Source organism: Staurois parvus, unplaced genomic scaffold (assembly GCF_062004578.1).
Source record: "Staurois parvus isolate SC_StPar_1 unplaced genomic scaffold, SC_StPar_1.0 ptg000059l, whole genome shotgun sequence".
Classification (NCBI taxonomy): domain Eukaryota; kingdom Metazoa; phylum Chordata; class Amphibia; order Anura; family Ranidae; genus Staurois; species Staurois parvus.
Genome location: NW_028317855.1, coordinates 9394365 through 9409329, shown reverse-complemented (window position 1 = coordinate 9409329; position 14965 = coordinate 9394365). Strand labels below are relative to the sequence as shown.

Genomic DNA, 14965 nt, shown 5'->3' with positions numbered 1-14965 from the left:
AAGGAGGCATTTGGTGATCCTGTGACATTGTGAGTACTGACCTGATCTCTGAGTCTTAGTGACTGTGTTCTTTTTGCTTTGGGTAGAAAATCCAGTGGTAGTCCTGACTGGGATGGCTTTTCAAAAGGACTCCGTTCTGCCATCTATACTTGTTCCTGCATAGAGACTGTTCAGGGAGGTTTAGCAAAGTGGAGTGCCCTCCTGTGAAGATTCACTGAATCTGGAGTATCTTATATCACCCTACAAACCATCCAAGCTGTACAATTCAATCATTGTTGACATATAGGGGTTTATTTACTAAAGCTGGAGAGTCCAAAATCAGACTCCCTTCTGCATAGAAACCAATCAGCTTCTAACCTCAGCTTGTTCAATGAAGCTTTGGCAATGAAACCTGGAAGCTGATTGGTTTCTATGCAGAAGGGAGTCTGATTCTGGACTCTCCAGCTTTAGTAAATAAACCCCATAGTTTCATTTTTTATTGATTCAAAGGTTGTATGGCAGTAGACATTAGGCAAGTGCAGATTTATACATCCTTGTTTTGCCTCACACTCCTTCCCCCCTCATTCTGTAAAAGTTACCTAACCCTTTAAATGAGAATTCTACTTTTTGAAATAAACAAATATTATAAAATGCATCTATTTTGCAAGAAGCACACATACATTTATTTATTTCAGCCTGCAAAACTTTACAACTGTAATCAGTGGACAATGCTGTGGCTCCTGCAGACTCTTCCACCAGATCAGGTCCATACCAAGGTATAGATCTTTAGTTACGAAGCTGAAAGAAATATCAAAGGGGTTATAAGTGCAGTCACATCACTGAACTTGTGCTTCATTAAGAACTACAGTCCTTCTGTTGTAGTGCCAGATGGGACTTGTAGTTTTAATCATTCACAAATTTCTGTGAATGAATGACACGGTGTGTGGGTGAGGCAAAACATAATAACACTGGTTTGAAATCTGAAAAAAAGAGCCGGTTGGGAGCAGAAATCCTGTAAGTGGAGAGGCCCGTTTGGGGTTGGGGAACTGTTCACACTTACCATGTTTCATTTTATAACATAAATGAATGTAACATAAAACATGGCCTGAAAAGTGGAGATAGCTTTGATAAAACCAAATTTGTGTTTATGAGCAAATATAAAATGTTAGATATTTCAGCTTACATGAAACAAATATATTTTATTATAATTATTGTCAACAGATTTTTCTAAAACCATAACTTAAGATAAAGCATTTGCTTGAGCCTAGAGTGTTTGCATTTTGTGTTAGGCTTTGTTCACAGGAAAATACTATGTTGTATGCCCATTCAAGGGTCATGTTTGCCACACGGAGAAGCACACTGCCTGCATTGGAAACCGTGCACCTAAACTCACATGGTTGTAAAATTGGGAGCAGTGGCTGTGTCTTGTGCCATGAATAGGAATGACTGCATGGGAATGCATGGAACACCTGTGCATTTACATGTGAACAAACATGGCCCACGAATGGGCGTTATATTATGTCCGTGTGAATGAGGCCTTAAAATCTTTTCCTTTGGAATGTAAGATAAAAACAGTGTAAGAGTAAGATAGTTTAATATATTTTGTATAATTAGTTCTGTCCCCTAATGCATTATCGATATCTATACTACACAGGCAGTAAAAAGGTATGGTTGCATAACAAAATTTTTATTTATCAAATTAAAGGCCCTTTGAGAAAGTACACCAATGACAAAAAGCATTAGCTAAGAGGGTCATAAGCATGTTCGGACCACAGTCTACTGCATTGGTGAGGACAGTGCTTCCTATAAGCTATTATTAGAGATGAGCGAATCGAACCTGGCGAAGTGGAATTCGTTTTGAATATCAGGAAAAATTCGATTCGCATCGAATCCGAATTTTAGCAAACTTCGGGTGCACGAATCGAATTTTTCCCGATCAGCCGGCAAAAGTGTCACTGCAGAGAGCTCCGCTATTTCTGACAGTTCTGACAGTTCATTTACAGCGGTTGAAACATTGTATCTATTTGTTTCCATTTAGGATACAGATGTTTTTATTCGGAAATAAATAGATACAATGTTTCAACCGCTGTAAATGTGAAGGAACTGTCAGAGAACTGTCAGAAATAGCGGAGCTCTCTGCAAATACACTTTTTGCTGTACTTTAATTCTTCTTCTTTTCATTCTTCTTCTTCTTTTCATTCTTCTTCTTCTTCTTTTCATTCTTCTTTTCATTCTTCTTCTTCTTCTTCTTTTCATTCTTCTTTTCATTCTTCTTCTTCTTCTTTTCATTCTTCTTTTCATTCTTCTTCTTCTTCTTTTCATTCTTCTTCTTCTTCTTTTTATTCTTCTTTTCATTCTTCTTCTCATTCTTCTTTTCATTCTTCTTCTTCTTCTTTTCATTCTTCTTTTCATTCTGCTTCTTCTTTTCATTCTTCTTCTTCTTCTTCTTTTCATTCTTCTTCTTCTTCTTTTCATTCTTCTTTTCATTCTGCTTCTTCTTCTTTTCATTCTTCTTTTCATTCTGCTTCTTCTTCTTTTCATTCTTCTTCTCATTCTTCCTCTTCTTTTCATTCTTCTTCTTCTTTTCATTCTTCTTTTCATTCTTCTCATTCTTCTTCTCATTCTTCTTCTCATTCTTCTTCTTCTTCTTTTCATTCTTCTTCTTCTTCTCATTCTTCTTTTCATTCTTCTCATTCTTCTTCTCATTCTTCTTCTTCTTTTCATTCTTCTTCTTCTTCTTCTTTTCCTTCTTCTTTTCATTCTTCTTTTCATTCTTCTTTTCATTCTTCTTCTCATTCTTCTTTTCATTCTTCTTCTTTTCATTCTTCTTCTTCTTCTTTTCATTCTTCTTCTTCTTCTTTTCATTCTTCTTCTTCTTCTTTTAATTCTTCTTCTTTTCATTCTTCTTCTTTTCATTCTTCTTCTTTTCATTCTTCTTCTTCTTCTTCTTTTCATTCTTCTTCTTCTTCTTTTCATTCTTCTGCTTCTTCTTTTCATTCTTCTTCTTCTTCTTCTTTTCATTCTTCTTTTCATTCTTCTTCTTCTTCTTTTCATTCTTCTTCTTCTTTTCATTCTTCTCATTCTTCTTTTCATTCTTCTTCTTTTCATTCTTCTTCTTTTCATTCTTCTTCTCATTCTTCTTCTTCTTCTTTTCATTCTTCTTCTTCTTTTCATTCTTCTTCTTCTTCTTTTCATTCTTCTTCTTCTTCTTTTCATTCTTCTTCTTCTTTTCATTCTTCTTCTTCGTCGTGCCCCGTGACTGCCCAAATGAGTGAAGTGTGCGGTGATTCTAAGATCGACGGCACTCATCTGCATGTCATACTGACTGACAGTATTATTTCTCTTCCCCAGCAGACTCCAAGGGCATTTAAATTAAAGGTACAGTGTTCTGCACTAATATAAAGGCTCTCTGAAGCCTAGAAACCCTTTTAATAAGTTAAATTCGCGGCGAATAAATTCGCATCAAATCGAATTTCTCCCGCAAATTCGGCGAATCAGCCGAATCAAATTTTTGAATAATTCGCTCATCTCTAGCTATTATCATCAGTGATACCTGTGGTGAGTGTGAATGCATACAAAGTTTTAATAAATTGAGAACTACTTACAAATGTTACACTACATCTGTTTTATATTTGAAAATAAAAGGAAAAGAGTGGGAAGAGAAAAGAGACACAATGAAAGTCCTGTTGATAAATGCTGTATTTGACCTAAAAACTTAGTATAGTCTAAAGTTCTGGTGAGTCTTATCACAGGTGTGCAGAGTACTCCGGTGTCTCTATTCACTAAAGGATTAGCCCTCATTCACTCAGGGTGTATCAATGCATACACTTATGCAAGAGCGGCCTTTGCCCACACAGGATGCAAAGTTGTTTTGTGTATCCATGTGCATGTCAATTAGGACGCAGCAGCTGCAGATGCTTAGAAACACCCCATGTGAATTACGCCTTACAAAGAATGTTTGCTACTTATGTTGCAGCTGAGCGCATAATGATCTGGACACAGTGGAACTGTTTTTTCAACAAATGCTTGTATGGTGGAGGAGACTACTATATTATATATGTATATTTGTTTGGGGGTTTTATGATTTGTGTTAAGGAATATGATATTATTTAAAGAGGATTTTCACTAAAGAGGATTTTCACAAATACAGTAACTGCTGACTTTTAATAAATGGACAACGTCCAGGGATCCAATGCTATTCTTACCTGGGATGGTTCATCACTGGTTACATAGTTAGTTTGGCTGAAAGAAAGACAAAAAAGTTAATCCAGTTTAACCATTAAAAAAAAACAAAACAAAAAAAACACAAAGTTATAATCCTATACCCACAGTTGATCCAGAGGAAGGCAAAAAACCCCAGCAAAAGCATGATCCAATTTGCTCCTGCAGGGAAAAAAAATTCCTTCATGATCCCCCAAGAGACAAATCGGATATTCCCTGGATCAACTTTACCTATAAAATGTTAGTATCCAGTTATATTCTGTGTATCCAAGAAAGAGTCCAGGCCTTTTTTAAAGCAATCTACTGAGTTGGCCAGAACCAACTCTTGAGGGAGTCTATTCCACATTTTCACAGCTCTCACTGTGAAGAAACCTTTCCATGTGTGGAGATTACATTTCTTTTCTTCCAGACGTAAAGAGTGCCCCCTTGTCCTCTGTGATGACCTCAGAGTGAATAGCTCTACACCGAGTTCACTATATGAATCACTGATGTATTTATACATGTTGACCATATCGCCCCTTAAACACCTCTTCTCAAGAGAGAATAAATTCAGTTCCTCTTTCCTTATAGCTGAGCTCCTCCATGCCTCTTATCAGTTTGGTTGCCCTTCTCTGGTCTTTGGCTCCCTGGTTCCAGCATGTGACTTTTTACAGCTCCCTAGTCAGTTTCCCACTGGGCATTCACAAGCAGCGTTGCACTTTGTGAATGGTTCCCCAGCCTTCAGGGACATGTCATGAGCCCCAGAAGGCTGGGGAACCATTCAGGCAAAAAAAAATAAATATTTTTATTATGCCAAATGTGGTGATGTGGGAGGTACAGTGTTTCTATCAAACTGAGAACAAATCATTACACTAAGGAGAACAAAAAGAGAAAGAATGCTGAAGTCACCATTAGATAATAAGCAACATTATGTGCCCCCATACAGAATATGTCAATGGCATAGGGGAGTGTGGTTCTACATGTTAAGCCTGCTCTGAAAACTGCAGTAAGACAAAAGGCCTCCAAAAAAAAGCTGCACTTGTAAACACCTTTGCTACCTCCCAACACATATGTGTGGTGGCAAAATGGTGGGCTTTAATGCCCATATGACACACATATGTGTCACTGGACGAACGTTGTTTATGTGTTGATAGCATGTTCACTTTGGGTCTGGTATGAATTTTAAGGGGGATTTGAAAAAAAAATCCATACCAGGCCCTTCCACTTAATATGGATTTTAATGGGAACCCCACACCAAACAAATTGCATGGATCCCCTCTAAAATCCATACCAGACTGTTATGTGAACTTTACCAGGTCACTAAAAAATGTGCAATCCGATCAATCCCCCACCCAAATCTATAATCTACTCAAAAATCCATATAAAATGCACTTTAGTTATCTCCACTATTAAATAGTGTGCAAAACAAACCCCTTAATACTATCTACCAACCCCCATTCTGCCATATATACGGTGGATATAAAAAGTCTACACACCCCTGTTAAAATGTTAGGTTTCTGTAAAATTAGACAAAGATAAATAATTTTGGAACTTTTTCCGCCTTTAAATGTGACCTATAAACTGTACAACTCATTTGAAATACAAACTGAAATTTACATCAAACATCAAAAAATAAAATAATGTGGTTGCATGAGTGTGAACACTCTTATAACTGGGGATGTAACTGTGCTTAAGGGATTAAGCAATCCCATTCAAAATTATGTTAAATAGGAGTCAGTACACACCTGCCATCATTTAAAGTGCCTCTGATTAACCTCAAATAAAGTTCAGCTGTTCTAGTAGGTCTTTCCTGACATTTTCTTAGTCACATTCTATAGCAAAAGCCACTGTCCACAAATAGCTTCCAAAGCATCAGCAGGATCTCGTTGTTAAAAGGTATTCGTCAGGAGAAGGGTGCAAAAGAACTTCCAAGGCATTAGATATACCATGGAACACAGTGAAGACAGTAATCAAGTGGTGAAAATATGGTGCAACAGTGACATTACCAAGAACTGGATATCCCCCCAAAATTGATGAAAAGACAAGCAGAAAACTGGTCTGGGACTACCAAGAGGCCTACAGAAACATTAAAGCAGCTGCAGGAATATCTGACAAGTACTGGCTGTGTGGTACATGTGACAACAATTTCCCATATTCTTCATATGCCTGGGCTATGGGGTCGAGTGGCAAGACAGAAGACTTTTCTTACGAAGAAAAACAAACATTCAAGATCGGCTAAATATAGCAAAAAAACACATCTGAAGTCTCCCAAAAGCATGTGGGAAAATGTGTTATGGTCTGATGAAACCAAGGTTGAACTTTTTGGCCATAATTCCAAAAGATTTGTTTGGTGCAAAAACAAACACTGCACATCACCAAAAGAACACCATACCCACAGTGAAGCATGGTGGTGGCAGCATCATGCTTTGGGGCTGTTTTTCTTCAGCTGGAACTGGAGCCTTAGTCAAGGTAGAGGGAATTATGAACAGTTCCAAATACCATTCAATATTGGCATAAAACCTTCAGGCTTCTGTTAGAATGCTGAACATGAAGTGGAACTTCTTCTTTCAGCATGACAACGACCCAAAGCATACATCCAAATCAACAAAATGAATGGCTTCACCAGGAGAAGATTAAAGTTTTGCAATGGCCCAGCCAGAGCCCAGACCTGGATCAGATCAAAAATCTGTGGGGTGATCTGAAGAGGGCTGTGCACAGAAGATGCGCTCGCAATCTGACAGATTTGGAGTGTTTTTGCAAGGAAGAATGGGCAAATATTGCCAAGTCAAGATGTGCCATGCTGATAGACACATACCCAAAAAGACGTGCTGTAATAAAATCAAAAAGGTGCTTCAACAAAAGTATTAGTTTAAGGGTGTGCACATTTATGCAGCCTTATTATTTAATTTTTTATTTTTACTTCCCTCCACCTAAAAGATTTCAGTTTGTTGTTCACCTCAGTTGTACAGTTTATAGGTTACATTAAAAAAGTGGAAAAAGTTCTGAAATGATTTATCTTTGTTTCATTTTATTATAGAAACAGAAACCTGACCATTTTAGCAGGAGTGTGTAGACTTTTTATATCCACTGTAAACGAAAGTGCAATTGCAATAAAAGTTGACAAAAGTATTGGGACGCCTACCTTTACACCCATATGAACTTTATTGGCATCCCAGTCTTAGTACGTAGGATTCAATATTGAGTTGGCCCGCCCTTTGCAGCTATAACAGCTTCAACTCTTCTGGGAAGGCTGTCCACAAGGTTTAGGAGTGTGTCTATGGGAATGTTTGACCATTCTTCCAGAAGCGCATTTGTGAAGTCAGACACTGATGTTGGATGAGAAGGCCTGACTCGCAGTCTCCATTTTAATTCTTCCCCAAGGTGTTCTATCGGGTTGAGGTCAGGACTCTGTGCAGGCCAGTCAAGTTCCTCCATCCAAAAAACTCACTCGTCCATGTCTTTATGGACCTTGCTTTATGCACTGGTGCGCAGTCATGTTGGAACAGGAAGGGGCCATCCCCAAATTGTTCCCACAAAGTTGAAATTGTCCAAAATTTCTTGGTATGCTGACACCTTAAGGAGTTCCCTTCACTGGAAGTAAGGGGCCAGGCCCAAACCCTGAAAAAACAACCCCACACCATAATCCCCCCTCCACAAAAAACTTTACACTTGGCACAATGCAGTCAGGCAAGTACTGTTCTCCTGGCAACCGCCAATCCCAGGCATGTCCATCGGATTGCCAGACAGAGAAGCTGCTTGGCCATGGAAACTCATTCCATGTTGCTCTCTACGCAATGTTGTTGTGCTAATTTGAAGGCCACATGAAGTTTGGAGGTCTTTAGCTATTGACTCTGCAGACAGTTGGTGATTTCTGCGCACGGTGCACTTCAGCATGCATTGACCCCGCTCTCATATGTGGCCTACCACTTTGTGGCTGAGTTGCTGTTGTTCCCAGTTGCTTCCACTTTGTTATAATACCACTAACAGTTGACTGTGGAATATTTAGCAGCAAGGAAATATCACGGATGGACTTATTGCACAGGAGGCAACCACAGTACAACGCTTTACTTCACTGAGCTCTTGAGAGCAACCCATTCTTTCACAAATGTTTGTAGAAGCAGTGTGCATGCCTAGGTGCTTTATTTTTTACACCTGTGGCCATGGAGGTGATTGGAACACCTGAATCCAATGATTTGGAGGGGTGTCCCAATACTTTTGGCAATATAGTGTACATACCAAAATATCAATGTCATATAACATCCGTTTACATTGTGCAAATAGTGTCCAATTAAAGTGCAAAATAATCTGGAATCCTATAATGTCCGTCCTATATATTAGACAGTCCACCCGTGCAAAATAAGCTTCTTAAAGCTTCTTCACTCCACCACCAAATGAATCGAAATGAACTCACCAGAGTGATATGCTGGTCAGATAATAAACCAGCTAAAACACGTTGCTTTGGGGAGTATCGCTCTGCAGTGCTGTGATCCTGTTATCTCATACTTCTCCGGATAATAATATATTGCTCATTCACTCAAGAAGAAAAAAGAGGGGAGCTTCCACAGCGTAAAACCATTAACTACTTTATTAAAAGTGTGTAGAAAACCATTTGCAAGTGTCGTCACTGACACAAAATAAAAGCATAGCCATGTATTGGGTTGCCTCCACCCAAAACCAACTGGCTTTTATACTATTATGTTGTTGTAACATGACGTGAAATGTGCATTACTGCAATCTGCATTGCATTTTCATTTTGAATGCCAATACAATGCACAAGTACAGTAGGTGCCAGCAGAGCTGCCCATAGACTGACATGGAAATTATGTTCAGATCTGCCTGAAAAACTGACTGGCAGATTAGATTGGAATGTCCATTTGAAAAGTGCCTTAACCAATTGACTTCCAGGTTTTACTCCCTTCATGACCATAGCATATTTTTGCTATTCAGCAGTGTGCTACTTTAACTAGCAATTGATTGGTCATGCAACACTGTACGCAAATTAAATGTATATATTTTTTTTTTTTTTTACAGAAAATAGAGCTTTTTTGGTGGTATTTTATCACCACTTTTTTTATTATTATATAGGCAAAAAAAAACCAACATTTATTGAAAAACAAAAATGACATTTTTTACTTTGTTTGAAACATCCAGTAGAATAAACTGTCTTCATAAAAAAAAAAAAAAAAAACTTAGGCCAAAATGTATACTGCTACATGTCTTTGGAGAAAAAAAACCAAAAAACAATAAGTGTATATTAATTGGTTTGTGTAAACGTTATAACGTCTACAAACTGTGGTGCATATATACTGGAGTTTACACTACTATAGATGCTATACTTGTAATGGTGGTGATCAGCGACTTACAGTGTGACTGTGATAATGTGTGTGTCCAACAATCTGGTACTAACAAACACTGGCTGAGGGGGACACTAACTGATGTCACTAGTGACACTTATACAGTGATCAGCGATACTAGTCACTGTACTAATGACACTGGCTGGGAAGGGGTTAACATCAAGGGGTTAACTGTGTGCCTAGCAAGTGTAATGTGTGCTACCTTTACACACAGACCTGGCTGCTTTTTCTCCCTGCTTTTCACGGAGGAGAAACAGCTAGATTGCTGTTCTGTGTACAGTTCTGAGTGTTTGTTAACAGCCGATAAGCAGGTTTCAACCTAAAATTGGCTGAAACCTGCTTACAAAACGTATGCTGTGTCCATCACACCACGGGTCAGCAAGGGGCATGCGCATGCCCGTCAAAAATCCAGGACATTTACCACGATGTACAAGGACAAGCCCGGCTGCGCTGCATGCTCGCAGCAAATGTACTGTAAGTGGGAAGCAAGTAGTTAAAGTGGAACTAAACCCATTGTTTTAACAATACCCAAAACAGTTGGAACAGCCGTCTCAGTTATTTCTGAAATAATCTGACAAGCCTTCAAATGGGGGGTGCTATAACCGATCACATGTGCCCTGCCTTGGCGACTGTAGATCAAACAAAGGCTAAGATAGCAACTTCTATGGCTGTAAAGTAGAGGAGGGTTTAGTTACACTTTAACTCTTTTGTGACTGAGGGTAAAACAAATGTTGATGCGTGAATTACAATTTTACAACTTTGACATGTGTTTGTAAAACTTAACATATCATCACAGCTACTTATGTCTCCAGGTGAATTTTACCTTGATTTTTTCAAGACAAATTGGGTTTGTTTAGGTGGTAAATGTTAATGGATTTTTCCTGATTCTTTTTTAATTAAATAAAAACTGTCCCAAAATAGTAAAACATATATATTTAAATTTAGCTGTATATTTCTTGCTATTACCATAACTTACCACCAAAGATCAACTGAAAATATATTCTGCTCCTGACGATCGCAGCATAGGCGTCACAAGTGTATGTTATTTGTATGTACAGTATGTATGTATGGGCCATAGTAGAGTCCAGAAACAATGGTGCACATTTTGCATACAGGTGGGTATCAAGGGGTTAATGAAACCTGCAGATTTAGTCCCGTTCACACTGGTAATCTGATCAGGTTTGCCTGTCAGTTTTTCATGTGGACCTGATTGGATGGTTCTTGTATCCCTATGGTGGGACTTGTGACCATTTACAACTGCATACCTCCAATCCAATCTGCTAAAAAAATTGAAGGGGAGCATTCTTTTCTGTCTGGGCGATTGGTTCAAAGGGCAGTTGGGTGTAAAACACACCCCATAGTCCAGAGCAGGTTGTGTCTATGTCCTCTCTTCATAAACTGTGTGGACATGGGTCTATTATCAGACAGATCACCTGTTGAGCACAGTGGATTCCCCGCTTGTGACAGGAGCCTTCAGGCCTGGTTTACACCAATGTGTTTTTTGCAGAAACGCACTACAGCCCATTTAACATGGTTTCCTATGGGACACGTTCGCAACTATGCTTTTTTGAGTGGCTGTGTTTTTGGAAAGAGTCAGGGACTTTTCCAAAAGCAAAAAGCAGCGTTTTCAATGTAAAGTTCAATGGAGACACTGTTGAAACGCATGTAACAAGTTTTTTCTGTGTTTTTATTCTGCCCAGCAACAAAAACATTTCCCCTTTAATAAAAAACAAAAGAAAAGCTGAGAAAAAACGCAAAACATGGTAAAAAAAAACACAACTAAAACAAGTGTAAAAACGCAAAGCAAAATGCAAAAAAAGCATTGCAAAAACGGATCAAAAGCAAAACTGCATTGGTGTGAACCAGGCTAAGTTTTGCAACTATAATAATGTGTTAAAGCATCCATAGTTTTTATTAACCCCTACCGCACCAGAAGATTATGGCAGCCTTGGCGGAGGGAGAAGGATTTCAGCTAACAGGAGTCGCAGAATGCCTGCTGCATTCCCGCAATAAGTCACTGATTGCCGCCATTACTAGTGTGTGTGTGTGTGTGTATATATATGTATGTATATATATATATATATATATATATATATATATATATATATATATATATATATATATATATATTTTACACATACACACTAGTAATGGCGGCAATCAGTGACTTACTGCGGGAATGCAGCAGGCATTCTGCGACTCCGTTAGCTGAGTATATACTGCCATTTGTAGACGCTACAACTTTCACGTAAACCAATTAATTACAATGTATTGAGATTTTTTTTTTCAACAAAGACATGTAGCAGAATACATTTTGACCTAAATGTATGATGAAAGTTGATGTTTTCACTTTTTTTTACTGGATATGTTTTATAGCAAAAAGTCTATATATTTAAATTTACGGTTTTTTTTGTTTATAGCACAAAAAATTAAAAATGCAGATGCGATCAAATATCACCAAAAGAAAGCTCTATTTGTGGGGAAAAAAAGGAACATAAAATTTTGGTGCAGCGTTGCAGGACTGCGCAATTGTCAGTTAAAGTAACGCAGCGCCGTTTGCAAAAAATGGCCTGCTCGGGAGGGGGGCAAATCTTCTGGAGTGGTTAAAATGATTTCTCAGCAAAATAAAGCATGGAGACATGGATGGATGGGGGAGTTTGCTTTTGTGGTGCTCAGATGCAATGCGGTTCTACTTTAAGGGCGGGGGCACTAAAAAAAAAAAAAAAAAATACAAAAATTCTGCTTTTTTAAATTCCCCCAACTGCAAGCCCTTATGCCTGGTAAAGACGTTCAGGTTTTTTTTTGTTCAACCCAGTGGGCTGAACTAAAAAAAAAAAAAAATCTGAGAGATCACTGTACTAACACAAGCAATGTCAGTGCAGATCCCTCCAAATGTGCCTTTGTGTTCTAACATGGGGACTCCCCCTCCCCCGCCAGAACACCCTAAACAGTGCTTGCAGCCAAAAACAAGCATTTCTGCAAATGCGTTGAAGATGCGCTGACTGTGCCATTATTTCTTAATAGCATCCCAAACATGGGCAGCATTTGCATGTTTTCCTGTGCAACGCAAAACACGCATAGCCCAGTGCCAAAATGTATTACATAAACCTTCTTTTGTGCACTTTTAGGGCCAGTTCACACTACAAAAACACACTGTGGTGGCATTCTGGATGTGTTTTTCCTTACAGTTCACGCCACACGCAGTTCTGGTGCACTTTTGATGTAGTTTGCCACGTTCTGACTAGAAACAGCATTTTCTACTTTTTTCCAGCACTAAAAACTAACTGCACTGGTATGAACTAGGACCATTGGAATACATGGAAAACACTGTGCATGCATTTTTCAAGCAGGAAACTAAACGCACTGGACTGCATCTAATACGAACTATCCCTTAGAGCACAAGGATTCAAAAGAATATGCAACGTAGTATTAGTGCTCAAGTGTGACCAGCGCTGAGTTTACACCCCCTACATATTACTGAGTATTTACTAGGCAGGATCGAACTATCCCCTGAATATCCTGCAAACTCTCCAGCTCCTAACCCACACAGTCACCCTGTGTACAATGTATCTCTCCCTATATCTACAGAAGGAAACATCCCACCATTGATCTGCGACATTGTACCTCTCTCCTATTACACCTGCCCCCTAGTCATCTTTATTACGACCTAGAAAAGTAAGCTGCGCGTGCGCGGACCCCATGCAGTACGGCGGGAAGACGCGGAATACGTCCTCGGCTCACAGGCTACGTAACAAGCATTGTTGATATGTCGCCTAGCAACCACAGGCAGCGTGTTCCGTTGTTGCTCTGACAACGGATGTAAACAACAGTAGGAAGCTAACATTGACTTGCACTGCTCACCTGTATTCCGCCGGGTACACTCCATAGAGAACCATCTCCTCTGAAAAATGGTGATCGAGACCAACTCCGGGAAGGCTGCTCAGTCAGAGCACACCAAGAGCAAAGCCAGCACGTCTTCCTCTGACGGCTTCACGGTTAAAGCCATGATGAAGAATTCCACCGTAAGTGGGGAAGGATGTGTTTGATAAATATGAGACATGTGATTGTAGTTCTGTTCTGATTCTGTAATACAGATGTTGGAGGTTAGAAGAAAAAAAAAAAATTATATATATTAGTGGAAGTAAAATATATATGTAAGGTGGTGCTGGCGCTATGTAAGAAATAACCAAAAATCATAAAAAAATAAATAATATATATATATATATAAATACATTTTAATTATTTTTTTTGTTTTTTTATTTATTACTTCTTACAGGTACTTACATAGCACCAACACCACGCAGCACCTTACATATAATGTCACACGGTATTTGTGTTTTTAACACTGTAAGGGGGAACCTTTTTGGATTCCCAATTCATTTAAATGGACTGCAAAACACACTGGACCACACAAAAAGTAGTGCTTGCACTATCATACCCTGATGAAGTCACGTGATCGTGATGCAACGCGCCGGTACGTCAGTTCCGGTGACGCACTTCTGGTTGGACGCCAGGCTGGGCTCTGTATATGGATCCATGCAGTACACCCATATTAAGTGGTGGCAAAGCGATTTTTGCACCTACATGTGAGTGGGCAATTTTATTTCACTAATTCTTGTTTAATAAACGTGTTATACACTATGGAGGATGTTTTGTGCTTGTATGGCTCTGTGGGGAGTGTGACCTGGAACTATTAGTGGACAAGTATCCTGTGCAACATCTTGATCTGGACGTGGTATCGTGGTGGGAGTCATAAAGCGATCTGGCCCTTGTGGTCACTGCTTGGAGGTGAGGGGGCATTTCTGCCATTTAGGATTCCTGTCACCTTGTTTGAAGATCACCCATCACGAGCACCTACATGTTTTGTCTGCAACCCTTTGGGATTTTTACTACATTTAGACACCTGTGTGTTGTACATAGATTTGTCTAGATATCTATATGTGTGTTTGCATGTTTTTTTGCATGTGCATCCATTATGTTATTTGGCAGAGATTCCATTATTTGGACACTGTATTTTTCACAGCTGTTGTGTGTTCTTACCCCCTGAGGGGTCACCCATTTATTCACCATTAGTCCCCTGTGTGCACGGGGGTTAATCTTTTTATCTTTTTCCATATGGAAAGGGATTACGTGTATTATTAGAGGTTCACCTACTCCACTATTTGTAGCACTTTAGTTCATTCAAGTGGATTTGCACTTTATAGGTCCACTACACTTTTATGTATTTTATTTGTTGCTGTTTATTTGTATTCTATATGTCATTTATCTTTTTAGTACTAACGCTTCACCAGTGTTTATATAACTGGAGGGTAATGATTTTCTTGTTTCGGGCACTCATGACAAGATTGGAAAGTGAAAAAGCTGGTGCAGCTCTGCTTAGAAATCAATCACCTTCCAGGTTTTTTGTCAAAGCTTAACCACTTGCCTACAGG

General features: G+C 38.9%; 1 protein-coding gene across 2 annotated transcripts in view; it reads left to right on the top strand.

The window, feature by feature from the left end:
• The first annotated feature begins 13231 nt into the window (after nucleotides 1–13231).
• The window catches only part of PACRG (parkin coregulated), an 816916-nt gene continuing 815182 nt past the window's right edge, over nucleotides 13232–14965 (top strand). The window contains exon 1 of one of the 2 annotated variants that reach the window (XM_089668605.1): nucleotides 13232–13555. In XM_089668605.1, the coding sequence (XP_089524731.1) occupies nucleotides 13442–13555 (114 nt within the window). In that variant the 5' untranslated portion in view covers nucleotides 13232–13441. The remainder of the gene's footprint in view (nucleotides 13556–14965) is intronic. The other variant, XM_089668604.1, reaches the window with a different exon arrangement.